General features: G+C 34.8%; 1 protein-coding gene across 2 annotated transcripts in view; it reads right to left on the bottom strand.

Annotated features, from left to right (window-relative positions):
• Positions 1-14,834, bottom strand: part of DPH6 (diphthamine biosynthesis 6) — a 175,955-nt gene that overhangs the window by 136,027 nt on the left and 25,094 nt on the right. Inside the window, exon 4 of one of the 2 annotated variants that reach the window (XM_044230903.1) lies at positions 3,636-3,821. The exons of the other annotated variant lie outside the window; for it this stretch is intronic. Coding sequence (XP_044086838.1) covers positions 3,636-3,821 — 186 coding nt within the window. Of the gene's footprint in view, positions 1-3,635; positions 3,822-14,834 lie in introns of those variants that run through there. 2 annotated transcript variants of the gene reach the window in all.

Raw genomic sequence — 14,834 nt, 5'->3', positions numbered from 1 at the left:
TACATTAAGGGAGGAAAAAAAATGAAAGACTCTTTTCTCAAGTTTCATTTATTATCTGTTTTCACATGTTGCCAAATATTGGTTTGTGGTTAAATTTCCACTAAAGTTTATAAACATGGCTTATAAGAAGTTTGGGGATAAAGTCTGTAAAGAATTGAAAGTTAATGTGCACCTCATTTTATCAGTCCACATTACCAAGGAATGCCATGTTAGCTTTCAGATTCACATAAATCATCGGAAGTAAAATTTTTGAAAAATCTAAAGTACATTAAATGTGTTCTAGGTTTTTATTAAAACTTCCTTGTATAAAAACAATGCCATTTACCTTCACGTTGTGATTTTTGGAACAAAGTAATCATTTGGGCACTTATAATAACTTGGCCAATAAATATACATTATATCTAATTCCTCACAAAAACCTCAAAGATAAGCTATTTTTACTTCCATTTTGCAGATAAGAAAGCAGGCTCAGAGATTTAGAAATGTGTTCACCATTACGTAGTGAATACCCATGGAGAAGCTAGGATTTGCCCCATGCTCTTTTTACTAAAACACTTTCAGAAGCAAAATAAACTTTGCCCGTGGAGTATTTTTACTTCTAATCACACAGCTAAATATGAGCCTGCTTGTATTATCATCTAATAACTTCACATAAAGTTGTGTTTACAATGAAAAATTTAGCTATCAATATATATAATCAAATAGGTAACCCATAAAGAAAGGAAGGCAAATCTAAAATTTAAATCAATGCTAATGAATGACAAATACTTTAGACATTGTGTAACTCCCTTGGTTTGAATTTAAATAATGTCCTGTATAAAGCCTGGGTTGCCCAATTCAGGAACAAGTAAAAGTTAAGTTCTAGGCAGCCCACTTAGGCTCTAATTAAATAGAAGAAATGAGGACAAAGGAACTAAATTATTTTTTAAAATACTCCTATTGGAACTCAACTTCAAAAAGATATTTCATAAAGAGACAGTACAGCTTGTAAGATTCCTTCTATCTCAAATTACTCTGATGAATGTCTGATAAAACTTGAGATTTACCACTGGGTAACAACAAGAGGTAGCCAATAATTCTAAATGAAAACTCAGAATGGTCCTTTGTTCCCTTTGTTTAAAGTAAAGCCGCTAGTGAAAAACAAGAATGTCTACTTAGGAAAAAGGACTCTCTTGTCTGAGAAAAAATTAAATTTAAATATCCTGCTTCCTACCTGAATATTCTAAATCATCTACATGTATCTACTGTTCCCTAAAAGACTACAGAGGGCACTGTTGCATCAGCTTTGAAGCTTTACAATAGAAGCTGAGAAAAACTGTCTATAACATATAATTTCTTAAAGGGTCAAAAGCATGGAAATCTACCAAGCTTAATATAAGGGATAAAACCAAAATGTACGTTTTTTTAAAACAGGCTGGACTTCAATGGGGGAAAAAAATTAACAAAAACAACTGTCAAATTGAGAACACTGCACCACACACATTTTGCATTTCCTTTTGTAGTGCTTTCATGAGAAAGGTAACTAATCATAGCACCTCCTTATCCAATGGAAACAGGAGCCCACTGCAGAATCCTTTTTACAATCAATAGGAAAATGAATGTGGCACCTCATGCAATCCTTCCATAATTCTATCAACAGAAAGAATGCAGTCTGTTTGCATACTTTTTGTCTAAAAGGCCAATTCCATTTGTCCCCTCTTTGGGTAAAATGACAGCTACAGATCAATCACTCTTACATGAGAGTAAACACACTGCAAGAAAAAAAAAAAAAAGGATCAAAACTGAAATCTTCACCGTTTCTAAACGTAATTTTGTTACACAGATAGGAACTCAAACTCAAAGCAAAATAGAAAAAGCAGGTTTTTCCTCATAGACATGCATTTCGTGCTATTGTGTAAAAGTACTGGGATACAAAATTATAATTAGATATGAGTAGCATTCAATTGAACTTCTATACATTTTCTGTTCTCTCACATCATTCCTGTTACAATTCTTTGAAACTAAATTCAATCAAGTATAGTGCCAAAGGTTTTTTTTAATACATGCTTGCAAAGTATTACAATAAGACTTATATATAAAATATAAAGCTTTTTATTACACTACCACCTAATGTTTTCCACTTGCTTATTCACCAATTTAGATTTCTGATACTACAAACAATACAAAAATGAAAGAAAAGTTATTTTATTTTTGTAATTTAAAAATAGTGTCTTTAATAGCTTAACTTCTGTAAAAACACTAACATTAGCTGTAAGACCATGACCAGGCAGGCAACTAGAGATAACATGTAAAATGAGAAAGGAGAATACTCCATTAATGCGTATCAGATCACACCACCACATCACATATTAGATAAATCAACATTAATACAGGTGCCATCATAAAACTAAGGCCTCTAATAAAGAATCCCTGATTCCCTAGAAAAACAGTATACAACTCATTTTGTCACTCTCAAACTCCAGAGAGATTAGCACCTTCTCTGAAATCAAAGTGTAGAACTGTGAAAGTGTTAAACATTCTTCAATAATATGTCAACCTACTCATAAATCAAAAAAAGGGGAAGGGGCTTCAGATGGTATGTAGATTTCATTTTATGACAAAAGCCTCGGTTTAACAAGTTATTTTCAGCCAATAAAAGTCAAAAGTAAAGATTGTTAAAGTGGGCAGCACTGATTCAAAGGCTTTAACTTACTAAGTTAACCAAAATGCTACTTGAGTATTGCTCCCTTAAATTATTAATTTACGAGTTTTGCTTAGTCTCCTCCTGAGGCAAGGTGGTTTGTAGGTATATTGAATGCATGTAAATAAACAGAAAGCTTTTATAATAGTCTAATAACACACCAAACATAATAAAACAACCCTTTTTAATGAACACTGAATGTACAATCCTATAAACCAAGTTTATATAAATGGGCTATATGGATAATTTAAAGAAACTGTAAGATCCTCTAGGAAGTAAATGCACAAATTCAGAAAAATTAAACATAAGCCTATTGATTTTCACTGATATGATAAAAGCTTTCAACAAAATCAAAATGTCACTATGCCTATGAAGAGTATGTCACATGCAGTTTTGGAGAAATATAAGAGAAAATGTCATAAACTGTTAGAAAATTTGCAATATTGCTTTTCATCTACCTTAAGTGTGACTGCAAAAAAGAAAATCAGGTAATGTCTTTAATATTCACTGTATTTAACTAGCTGTTGTAGTTTACTATTGTAGAAAGGAATGCAGCATATTAAAATCAATTTTAGTTAGCTCTAATTTATGCAAAGCTTGATTGTGAGCAATAGCTGCTAAAAGGATGCAGCATTGTTGATTCATATACAAGCATTTTACTTAACTACATTGGATAATAGCAGTGCTCCTAAAGGAGTATAAAAAGCAAAGTGATTAGCAGTCATTACTGTTAATTAGTGCTCACATTACATTCCTTGGGATGAATCTTCTTTAAGTTGAATACATGGGAAGTTAATTTTTTTAAAGAACTGCCAAACCTTGCCTAGGTAAGTATTGGAATAAACAGTTAACTATCAGTAAACGGACTAAAAAACAGGGACAGATCAGCATCCAATTAGTATGTCTAAGTTTTTAAACAGGAAAAAGGTTGAGGGGAATGAGTAAAACTGGAAACTCATACTTCACATTCTGCAATCTCACTGATAAAAGGAGGAAATGTGTGTTTATCAAACTTGCTGTGAGTGCACAGTTCATGTGGAGTCCTGTAAACAATTGCCTGACTGCCCACTTCCAAATGCATGTGAAAATCTTGGAGATTCGGAGCATCATATTCAGCAGACGAGGTCACTCTAGTAATGCCCTGGAAATGGGAAATTAGGAAAACGTGGCAATCAGAGGTTTAGGGCTGACCAGAAAAAACCCTCAGGCTGGTTTACCATCTTTCACCACCAGTCAGGCTTTCTGCTTATCCAGTATTAACATGACAGGGCTAAGAGTGAATGAAAAGAACTCCACACACCTAACTGGGACATTGCCCTTCTCGTTTAGAAAATGATAGGCATTTGTCATGGGAAAAACAAAACAAAACAAAAGACAACTAAAAAACTCAAACACAGCTTTCAAGAATAACCTCTGAAAGAAAAACAGGCTCCTCATGAATCTTCAGCAAAGAACCTAGAGAATGGCGACATCCTGTTGATTCTCAGGTTTCCTCTCCTTCTACACCATTCTGTGCATTTTAAAATGGAGGCCAAATTTTGGACAAAGAAGCTTCAAATACAATGTATGATCATTAGAGGGAAAACATTTAAAAATTCAAATGTGCAAAAATTATACAAACATTCTTATTACTTCACATATATGTGGACCTAAAATATGTCCTTCGATTATTTTTCTATGTATATATTCTACAATTAACTTTTATGAAAATATAATCATAACCATTCAGGGTATTTGCTAATCTATTCACTTCTCTTAATAACATACACAGATGTACTTCTGCAACTTCATTTTTGATGCTATATATTTTACACCATGATTCAGTTTGCCAGCCACTTCTAAATCTTTGAATACATCTTTATATCCTTAGAATAAATTTTCCAAAGTGGAAATACTTGGTAAAGAGACTCTATTTTTTGTATCTGATGAGATCTGCCAAATTACGTCAGAAAGGCTGAACCAATTTATAGGGCTGCTGGCAGCACACAGGATACCCATTGCTTCAAAACCAATATTATTTCTTAATGCTGCCAAAGTGATAGCCACATTTTTTAGTTAGTGAGGTTGCACATTTTTTGGCTATTTGGATTTCTTTCTCTATGAACTGCCTGTTCATATCCTTGGCCCATTTCTCTATTTGGAGGCCAGCTTTTAAAAATTTAAAAAAAAAAAAAAAAAAAAAAAGACAAATGCTATATTAGAGGATCCCCAAAAAGAGATTAGTTAAAGAGGTTGATGGTAATTATAAAGACATTCAAAGACTCTTTTAAGGTGGGTAACTTCATATGAGACTCCTTTACCACATATCATATTATAGAAGGAGACATCCCAACCTACCCCCCCCCAAAAAGAAAAATTAAAAACTGACCTGGTGTAAATATTATCTCATTGAAGCTCCCTTTATTTTCTATAAGTGGAAAATCTATGATACTAGTCTATTAATCTGGAACTAATAGTACTGTTCTGCTGTTATCTCTTTTTCTTAAACTTTCTGTTATTCCAGGGAACAGTTTGCACATACAAAAATGCAAATTAACTTATTAGCTGTTTTTTTTTTTTTTTAAAGATGTTTATTTATTCATTTGATAGACAGAGATCACAAGTAGGCATAGAGGCAGGCAGAGAGAGAAGCAGAGGAAGCAGGCTCCCTGCTGAGCAGAGAGTTCCATGCGGGCCTCAATTCCAGGACCCTGGGATCACGACCTTAGCTGAAGGCAGAGGCCTTAACGGACTAAGCCACCTAGGCGCCCCTCTTATTAGCCATTTTGGTAAGTCATGGAAACAGACTGTAACTATAGATGATGGACAGGTTCCTCAAGCTATTACCCTGGATCAAGGATTTAATTAAAATATGTCATTCTTGGGGTGCCTGGGTAGCTCAGTGGGTTAAGCCTCTGCCTTTGGCTCAGGTCATGATCTCAGGGTCCTGGGATTGAGCCCTGAATCGGGTTCTTTGCTCAGCAGGGAGTCTGCTTCCCCCTCCCCTCTGCCTGTCTCTCTGTCTACTTGTGATCTGTCTGTCAAATAAATAAATAAAATCTTTTTTTTAAAAAGTGTCGTTCTTGAAATAAAGTACTAAGTATAAGAAAAAAATGAAAAATGCCCTCTCCCCCCTAGGTGAGCTCAATTAGGGCCTTTTCTCACAGAACCAAGGAACTGACAAAGTAGCCAAATATACTAATTCCTACTTCATCTTCAGAAACAGGTTTAAATTAGAATGTAATTTCAAGCTATAGATCATGTCTTTTCTTTTTCAAACAAACCATAGATTAAAATAGCTGTTACCTAGAACAGTGCTTCTCAAGCTGTGTTAAAGACAAGGTTTTTTTCTTTTAATTTCCAAAACTTTGAAGGCAAAAATGTCTATAAAATACAATTGAAATGAATTACAAAAAAAAAAAAAGAAAATTTAAAAAGATATAAAATATAAAGCCATTTTTTTGTTATTAGACTCAATAGATATAAAATTACTCTCAAATAACTACAAAAGTTTCCAAATGCTTATTTTCCATTTCTATAAATAGCTGACCTTGTACCAGTAACAATTATTTCATGGATTAGTACCAGCCCCTAGACCACACTTTGAGTAGAAACAATTTAAAAGAATTCTGAGAGTTCTGAGATGAGATGAGATCAAGCACAGAGAAATTACTTTGATCCTTGACTCAGTAACATCACTCCCCCTTATCTAACCACATGTCCACCCCTCTGTCTCACTATTAATTCACACATGCCCGATTGGTTTATAAATATGCACTATATATGCACTATTTTATGATAATATCTGCAATAGTACTAGGAGGCAAAATACAGTAATTAAAAATACATATTCTACTACTTTCTAGCTGTGTAATCTTGGACAATTTACTTAACCACTCTGTATTTTAGTTTACTGATGACAAAACAGAGAAAATAAACCCGAGTTGATAAAGATAAATTAGAATATAATGTATAAAATATATAACAGTGTCTGGCAGATAGTGCTGCACAAACAACAACAATTAAGTTATAATGCAGAAATAACTGAAAAAAAAAAACCACATGTCTCCGGGCTTCTAACAATTAATATAAAAAGAAAACTAGAATGAGCTGCATGATTTAGTTTTCACACATTAAAACTGTCCAACAGTTATAGCAAGACAAAATATTTAAGGCCAAGTCACACAAGAAATTCCACCCCTGAAGTGTCATAAATTTGAATGTGTGATATGATAAAAATCTGGGTAAAAATACCTGAGTAGTTTTGTCTGTTAGTGTCCAACTCTTGATTTCTGCTCAAGTCCTGATCTCTGAGTCTGAGATCGAACCCTGTGTTGTGCTCCATGCTCAGTGGGGAATCTGCTTGAGATTTCTTCTCTCAGTACCTTGCCCCTATGCACATGTGTGCACACACTCTCTCAAATAAATAAATCAATCTTAAAAAAAAAAAAAAAGATATGATAAAAATCCTCAATGGCATCCTTAGAGCAAATATACCACAAAAATTTTGAGCATCTCCTATGGACAAGGCCTCATGGTGAGCACTGCAGAGTATCCAAAACCGAAAAACACAAAGTTCTTGCCTTTAAGAGGTTTAAGCTAACAACGAAGATATACTATATATGCAAATAATTATAGAAAAGAAGGCATAATGTAGTAACTTCCCTCAAAAGTCATTAAACACAACAGAAATTCAAAAAATGAAAGCTATACTTCAGGAAATCGCCTTTTGCATCTCTATTCCCCTTCAACACAAAACCCAAGGATCTATTATGAGCCAGCCAGACCATGTACAGGTCCCCAAGTCTAGTGTTCCTTCTCTGGTCCCCATCACTTCCTACCTGAAATTTTAAGATACCACTTTGCACTCTATTCCCTTTGAAATCTTCTTAAGAGATGCATGTCATCCTCATCTGCTCTCTGGTGCTACCTCCATTCTACTGTCTTCCTCACTCCTAGATGAAGACCTAGATGGCCCCTCTGACCTCACAGCACCTACCAACACCTTTGAGCATCAGGCTCAAAGGATAACTGATTCCTGAGCTGAGAAGTCATAAATACCCCTGGGCTACAAGGCTTTCTGAAATTCATGGTTAAAACAGTAGTTATCAGACTTTTGAAGAGAAGAGACCAATGTGAGACTGTAATAAAAATCTGGACCTCTGCCCAGAAAAATTTATATATACAAAAAATTTACACAAAACTTCAGAGTTCAAAAACACCTCTCTCCTTGTCTTATAATATTACATTATCTTGCACTGAATTCCATTAGACTGCTTTTTATTAGTTTTCTATGACCAAAACTAGGTTATATGAACACTCAAAGTCAGTAGAACTTTGGTGAGGGTTAAAAAAGTCACCAAATGACTATGAGATCAGTAAAAATTACTAAAAAATATGATTTGTGAAAAACTCAAAAGGGAGACTGTGAATTATTTATCAAGTGACAATGATTCTCCCTACCTTCCTCACTTCCCAGTGAAATTACTATATAGGAAAGAATTCATAAGGAAACTGGTCTTAAAATAGATCTTGGGTCATTTCAATGGCTCTGGAACCAATCCTATAGTAGAGAGCAAAGAATCCTATATGAGAAAGGTTAACAAAATGTCTGATAAATAATTTCTGTCTTTCAATATGATTTCAATATGATTCTCAACATATTTTTACAGAAATCTATAAGGAAAAATATTAGCTGGATTTTGTCAGGGTTAGATGGGCTTAGCTTTGTTTACCAAGTTTAATTTAACAACTGCTCGTTGAACACCCAATGTGTGTAAGTATACGAAATAACCATATGACCCAGTACTGTAGATGTTAGGAATAACTGTGATATAATTCCCTGGCATTGAGAGGTAAGAGCTTTCACATACAGCATTGCACACAATGGCCCTTTTCTATTGCCACTGGACATCTCTTAATTTCTCAGATTCTCTTTCAGAAGTTTAATTTCTCTAAAGTCAGTTCATGTAACTTTAAAATGGAAGTTCTTGCTTGAGGCTTTTTACAAATGAGTTAATAGAAAATACACTGCTTAGATTTTAAAGATAAGCACAGAATTTTAAAAGAACATGCCAAAATAAGTTTTGATGGAAAGAAAGCATCTATAAATAAAAACCTTTGTCATCTTCTGGTTCAATTCCTTATCTTCTTTTGAAACAACCCATACATCAGTTTATTCACGTTGGTAACTAGATAAAAAACATCAATTCCATATGTCCTCAGAAGGTTCAATTATCTGAATGTATGAGTCTGAAAAAGACTCAAGGGGGCCAAAAATTAAAGGCAACAAATGTAGAAAGATAAATTCAATCTAATATTAAATAAAAATTTGCCCACATTAAAACCTCTTTCACAACATGAACGAATACCATTCTTTTTCTTCTCTGTATTAACTTACTAATAAAGTTGAGAGGAATTACACTCATCTCAATGCTAACTTGCAGCTACTACTTAATATTAATTAAGTATTAATGCACTTGAATGGAACTTTGTATGTAGTGGGAAAACAAAAACAAAAACAAAAACAAGCAAACCTGACTTTACTTAGCTTCACTGGATTATTTTGGAAGCAAAGGAATAAAGAAGAAAGAATACCTGGCACTAACATGAAGTTTACAGGGTACAAAAATAACAACAACAAAAAAAACCAAAATTAATTTATACAGCATCTTTCTTCCTAGAAACCTAAAGAGACTCTCGTATATTTTCACCTTATTCTCAAAACAGATAAATTTAAAAAAAAAAAGATATATCCATAGTTTATAGATGCAATAAATGAATTCCAGAGGAGTACAGTTAAACACAATGCCTGTATAGTTCAACAGTTGTATAAAGTACAATAAAAAGTAAAATATAATCCCTGCTCCTCAAGTTACTTAAGATCTTTAAACAAAACCCACAAGATAAAAAACAAAACAAAACCTAGTAGCTCTGTATATCAGTATATCAAGACAGATTAAGTAATATAAGAGAAATACAATGTTATATGAAGGTTCCAGAGAGGAAGTTATTACATGCAGTAGGGGCATTTGAAGGAAAATATCAAAAGGAGATGCCATGTGAAAGAAGCAACTGGAGAGGAAAGGTTATTTCTAACTATAACACAGCACTATGCAAGAAAGACATGGACTGTGGTGGTGGGGGGCAGGCGGGATGAATTCTGACATAGTCTAGTATAGATGGAAAGTAGGTACTGTGTGGGGGAATACTGGGAAAAGATGAAACATTAAGTGGAAGCCATATTACAGAGCACCTCACAGATCAAAGGTAAGCAATGAAGATTTTTGATGAAGAGAGGAATGTGACTGCATCTATGCTTTTTAGTAAGATTAATCTGGCAGGAGTTTGAAGGTTAAATTATAGAGTGAGAGGAAAACCATAAGTGGAATCAATTAATTTACAGGCCTGAATCCAGGTTCAATCTGACATGATGCCCAAAAGCCTATAGAACCTATTAAGACTTTATATTTTGTAAATAAGTGCAACTAAACCAAACTAAAAAAACTTCTGCAGAGCTAGAAAAGCAATCAACAAAATGAAAAGACAACCTATAGAATAAGACACTTGCAAATCATATATCTAATAAAAGGTTATTACTTAAAATACATAAAAAATGCATACAATTCACTGGCAAACAAAACAAAACAGTAAAAAAAAAAAAAACAAACTACAAAAACCCCCACAAATAAATGGGCAGTGGAACAGAATAAGTATCTTTTCAAATAAGGCATCCAAATGACCAGCAGGTATACAAAAAGGTGCTCAACATCATTAATCATCAGAGATATGCAAATCAAAACCACAATGAGATATCACGTCACATCTGTTATAATGGCTATCATCAAAAAGGCAACAGATAGCAAGTACTGGTGAGGATATGGAAAGAAGGGAATACTTGGGCACTGTTGGTAGGAATGTAAATTGGTACAGTTGCTTTGGAAAAACAGTATGGAGGTTTTTGAAAAAAACTAAAACCAAATGACCAGCAAGCCCACCTCCGGGTATATATCAAAGGAAATGAAAACAGGATCTCAAAGAAATAATCTGTACCTCCATTGTTCATTGCTTCACTATTCCCAACAGCCAAGATATGGAAACAACCTAATCTTAATCAACAGATAAATGCTTAAGAACGTGTGGTATGCATATACCTCATTATACTAAGTGAAATAAGTCAGCCAAAGACACATGTGGAAACAAAAAAATTCCAAACCCAGAGAAACAGAGTAGAGTAGTGGTCACCAAGGGCTGGGGAGTGGGGTCAATGGGAAGATGTTGATCAAAGGGTACAAATTTCCAGTTATAAGATTAACAAGTTCTAGGGATCTAATGCACAGCATAGTGGTTATAATTAATAATAGTGTATTATATACTTGAAAGTTCTAAAAACATAGATCTTCAATGTTCTCACTACAAAAAAGAAATGGTAATTAAGTGATGGAATGGGGGTATTAGCTAATGCTAGGGTGATAATCATTTTGCAATTTATAAATATATCAGTCAAAGCACTGTACACCTTAAATTTACACAATACTATATGTCAATTATATCATAAAACTAAAAAGACTATATTTTGCTTGTAAATACCAGTAATTTACTGACTTACCAGTAATTACCGGTAATTTACTGGTAAAAATAAGTAAATAACTTTTCAATGCAATTACTATGATAACTTAAATCTCACCTAAATGCATTGTTATGTTAAACTCATTAATACCATACATTCTGCTTCCTTCTGTGAATTCACACTAGGTGATTTTATTTCGAGTTGAGAAATAAGGATAACATATTTTAGTTGATATGTACTACATATAACAATATGAAAAAAATTAAATGTTCAATTAAAAGGACCATCAGACCAACATTTACTTATTTAAGTTTTTTTTATTTTAATCACTGGGTGCTCATCACAACAAGCACATTCCTCAATCTCCATCAACTATTTCATCCATCTCCCCACCGCTTATCCCCTCCCCTCTGGTAACCATTAATTTGTTCTCTATAGTTAAGAGTCTCCTTCTTGGTTTTGCTCTCTCTTTTTCCCTTTGTTCCTTTGTTTTGTTTCTTAAATTCTACCTATAAGTGAAATCATATGGTATTTGTCTTTCTCCGATTTTGCTTAGCATTACATTCTCTAGCTCTATCCGTGTTTTTACAAATGGCAGGATGTCATTCTTTTTAATGGCTGAATAATATTTGTATGTGTTTGTGTGTGTGTATAGCTATATCACCTCTTCTTTATCCATTCATCAATCAATGGAGACTTGGGTTGCTTCTATAACTTAGCTATTGTAAACAATGCTGCTATAAATGTAGTGGTGCATGTATTTCTTGAGTTCGTGTTTTTGTATTCTTTAGGTAAATATATAGTAGTGCAATTGCTGGATCATACGGTAGTTCTATTTTTAATTTTTTGAGGAACCTCTACATTGTTTTCCAGAGTGGGGGTACCAGCTTGCATTCCCACCAACAGGGCAGAGGGTTCTTTTTTTCTCCACGTCCTTGCCAACACCTGTTGTATGACTAACATTTATTAAGAATTAATCTTGATTAAATGAACCCAGCTTGATATGAAACATCTTCTATATCATCCTATACCAGCTTAAAAAGATGACAAAGATAGGGCACTATAAAATTTAGTAACACAATATTTGTGATATACAGCTATTGTAATTCACTCGGATTATCAAAACTGCCCAGTGAAATCTGAATGAATTAGCCATGGAACTGTTAGTTTACGAAGTACTTTGTATAGACTCCCTGTCACTTTTTATATAAATACCATCTTTTTATTTAAGCCACCATCAAGGCCTCTCAATTCACCTCTGCAATGTCCTCTCTCTTTCCCACTGCTACTCCTCTAGTTCAAGTCCTCAGAACCTTTCAGCTAGCCTCAAATCTCAGTTTTCAATCTGAACCCCTCATCTCCAGAATTCCACTTCATCAATCCATTTCTTGCATCATTATAGTGGTTCAACTTAATGACAAGTTCCCTTCAACTGTACAATTCTGTCATTCCTTTTGTAAAGTCCTTCAGGATAGTGGCTTTCAAATTTGTTTAACCTTAACAATTTGTTTAACAGCCTAGAATATACCTAATGTACATGCATACACACACATGAATGCACATTTCACAAAATATAATTAACCTTACTATGTACAATGCACTTTGATACTTTCTATTTTATTCTGGTCTCTTTCATTTAAAGGGAAAAAATGGTGACACATTAAACTGAGTTTGGAAAATACCACCTTAGGGGCTTTCTATTGCCTAAATAATACTTGGCCTAAAATTTAAGACTATTTTTTTGCTTCAATCAACCTTTGCAGACTGGTTTTCTACTACCCCTTAAACTCTGATCTCTAGCCACACTGAACTTCTTGCTATTTCCCTGATATATCTCATAATTTTCTGCTTCCATGACTTTGGCTAAGCTCTGCCCCTAATTTGCAACATTCTTTTAGGCATTCACCCATGTTGCCTTTGTCAAAATCCAAACAACTTTCAAGGATATCAAATGTACTTTCCCCCATAAGGCCCTCCAAATGCCCCAACATAAGATTTTTTTCTCCTCAGAATCCTCACAGCCGGGCCACCTGGGTGGCTCAGTGGGTTAAAGCCTCTGCCTTCGGCTCGGGTCATGATCCCAGAGTTCTGGGATCGAGCCCCACATAGGGCTCTCTGCTCAGCAGGGAGCCTGCTTCCTCCTGTCTCTCTCTCTGCCTGCCTCTCTGCCTACTTGCGATCTCTGTCTGTCAAATAAATGGGTAAAATCTTTCAAAAAAAGAATCCTCACAGCCTTTTAAATTGCATTCTCCAATGGCAACTCTACCTTGTAGTAGTTTCTTTATGTACAGGTCTTATCTCCTCAAGCTCTGTGAAGGCTGAGACTGTCTCATACATCACTCTACATTACTGATACATTATAAGCATCCAATTAATGTTTGCAGAATAAAATACATAAAAGGGTCTTATAAATTGTAGTAGTATCAAGTTAAAGTTAAAAGGAAAAGTCAAGGGGCACCTGGGTGGCTCAGTGGGTTAGAGCCTTTGCCTTCGGCTCAGGTCATGATCCCAGGGTCCTGGGATCGAGCCCCGCATCAGGCTCTCTGCTCATCAGGGAGCCTGCTTCCCTTCCTCTCTCTCTGCCTGCCTTTCTGCCTACTTGTGATCTCTGTCTGTCAAATAAATAAATTAAATCTTTAAAAAAAAAAAAGGAAAAGTCAAGGTCAATTAATACACCTTTTTAATTCACTCAATTTTTTCTCACATAAGCATGTCACAGAAAAGGCCTCTATTGAATTATCTCTTACCAATAATACTCATTTTTAAAACTCTAAATATTTATTGATTTTATCTTTGCTTTTTATGGTTACTGTATGATTTAAGAACTACAAATCTGCTGAATGAAGATGTTCCCAATTTAAAAGGGAAAGTCATGGGGCTCCTGGGTGGCTCAGTTGGTCAAGCATCTGACTCTTGATTTCAGTTCAGGTCATGATCTCAGGGTCATGAGATTGAGCCCCACATGGGATTCTCTCTTTCCCTCTGTGTTCCCTACCCCTGGTTGTGTGTGTGTATGCTCCATCTCTTTAAATAAAAAAAAAAAGGAAAATAGATGTAAAAATATCAGTTTAAGATCTAACATATTGTTGTGTGACTACCAATAAAGTCCTGTGCCACAAAAAAAAATATTAAGGATAACAATAAATGAATAAATTAATTATTTCTAAAAACTATTTTATTTGTCAGATAGAGAAAGAGAGAGAGAGAAAAAGCAGATAAGCAGAGGTGGCAGAGGGAGAGGGAGAAGCAGGCTTCCCGCTGAGCAGGGAGCTGGATGTGGGGCTCGATCCCAGGATCCTGTGATCATGACCTGAGCCGAAGGCAGACACTTAACTGACTGAGCCACCCAGGCACCCCATGAATTTTATTTGTAAATTTTTTTTTTTTTAAGATTTTGTTTATTTGACACAGAGAGAGATCACAAGTAGACAGAGAGGCAGGCAGAGAGAGAGGAGAGAAGGCAGGCTCCCTACCAAGCAGAGCGCCTGATGTGGGGCTCGATCCCAGGACCCTGGGATCATGACTTGAGTGGAAGGCAGAGGCTTAACCCCAGGCGAGCTTGTATTTGTAAGTTTTGATAATACGTTCTCAGTAATGTAATAGAGA

This window comes from Neovison vison, chromosome 13 (assembly GCF_020171115.1).
Source record: "Neovison vison isolate M4711 chromosome 13, ASM_NN_V1, whole genome shotgun sequence".
Lineage (NCBI taxonomy): Eukaryota > Metazoa > Chordata > Mammalia > Carnivora > Mustelidae > Neogale > Neogale vison.
The sequence above is the reverse complement of the archived record's forward strand: the minus strand, read 5'-3'. Positions and strand labels throughout refer to the sequence as shown.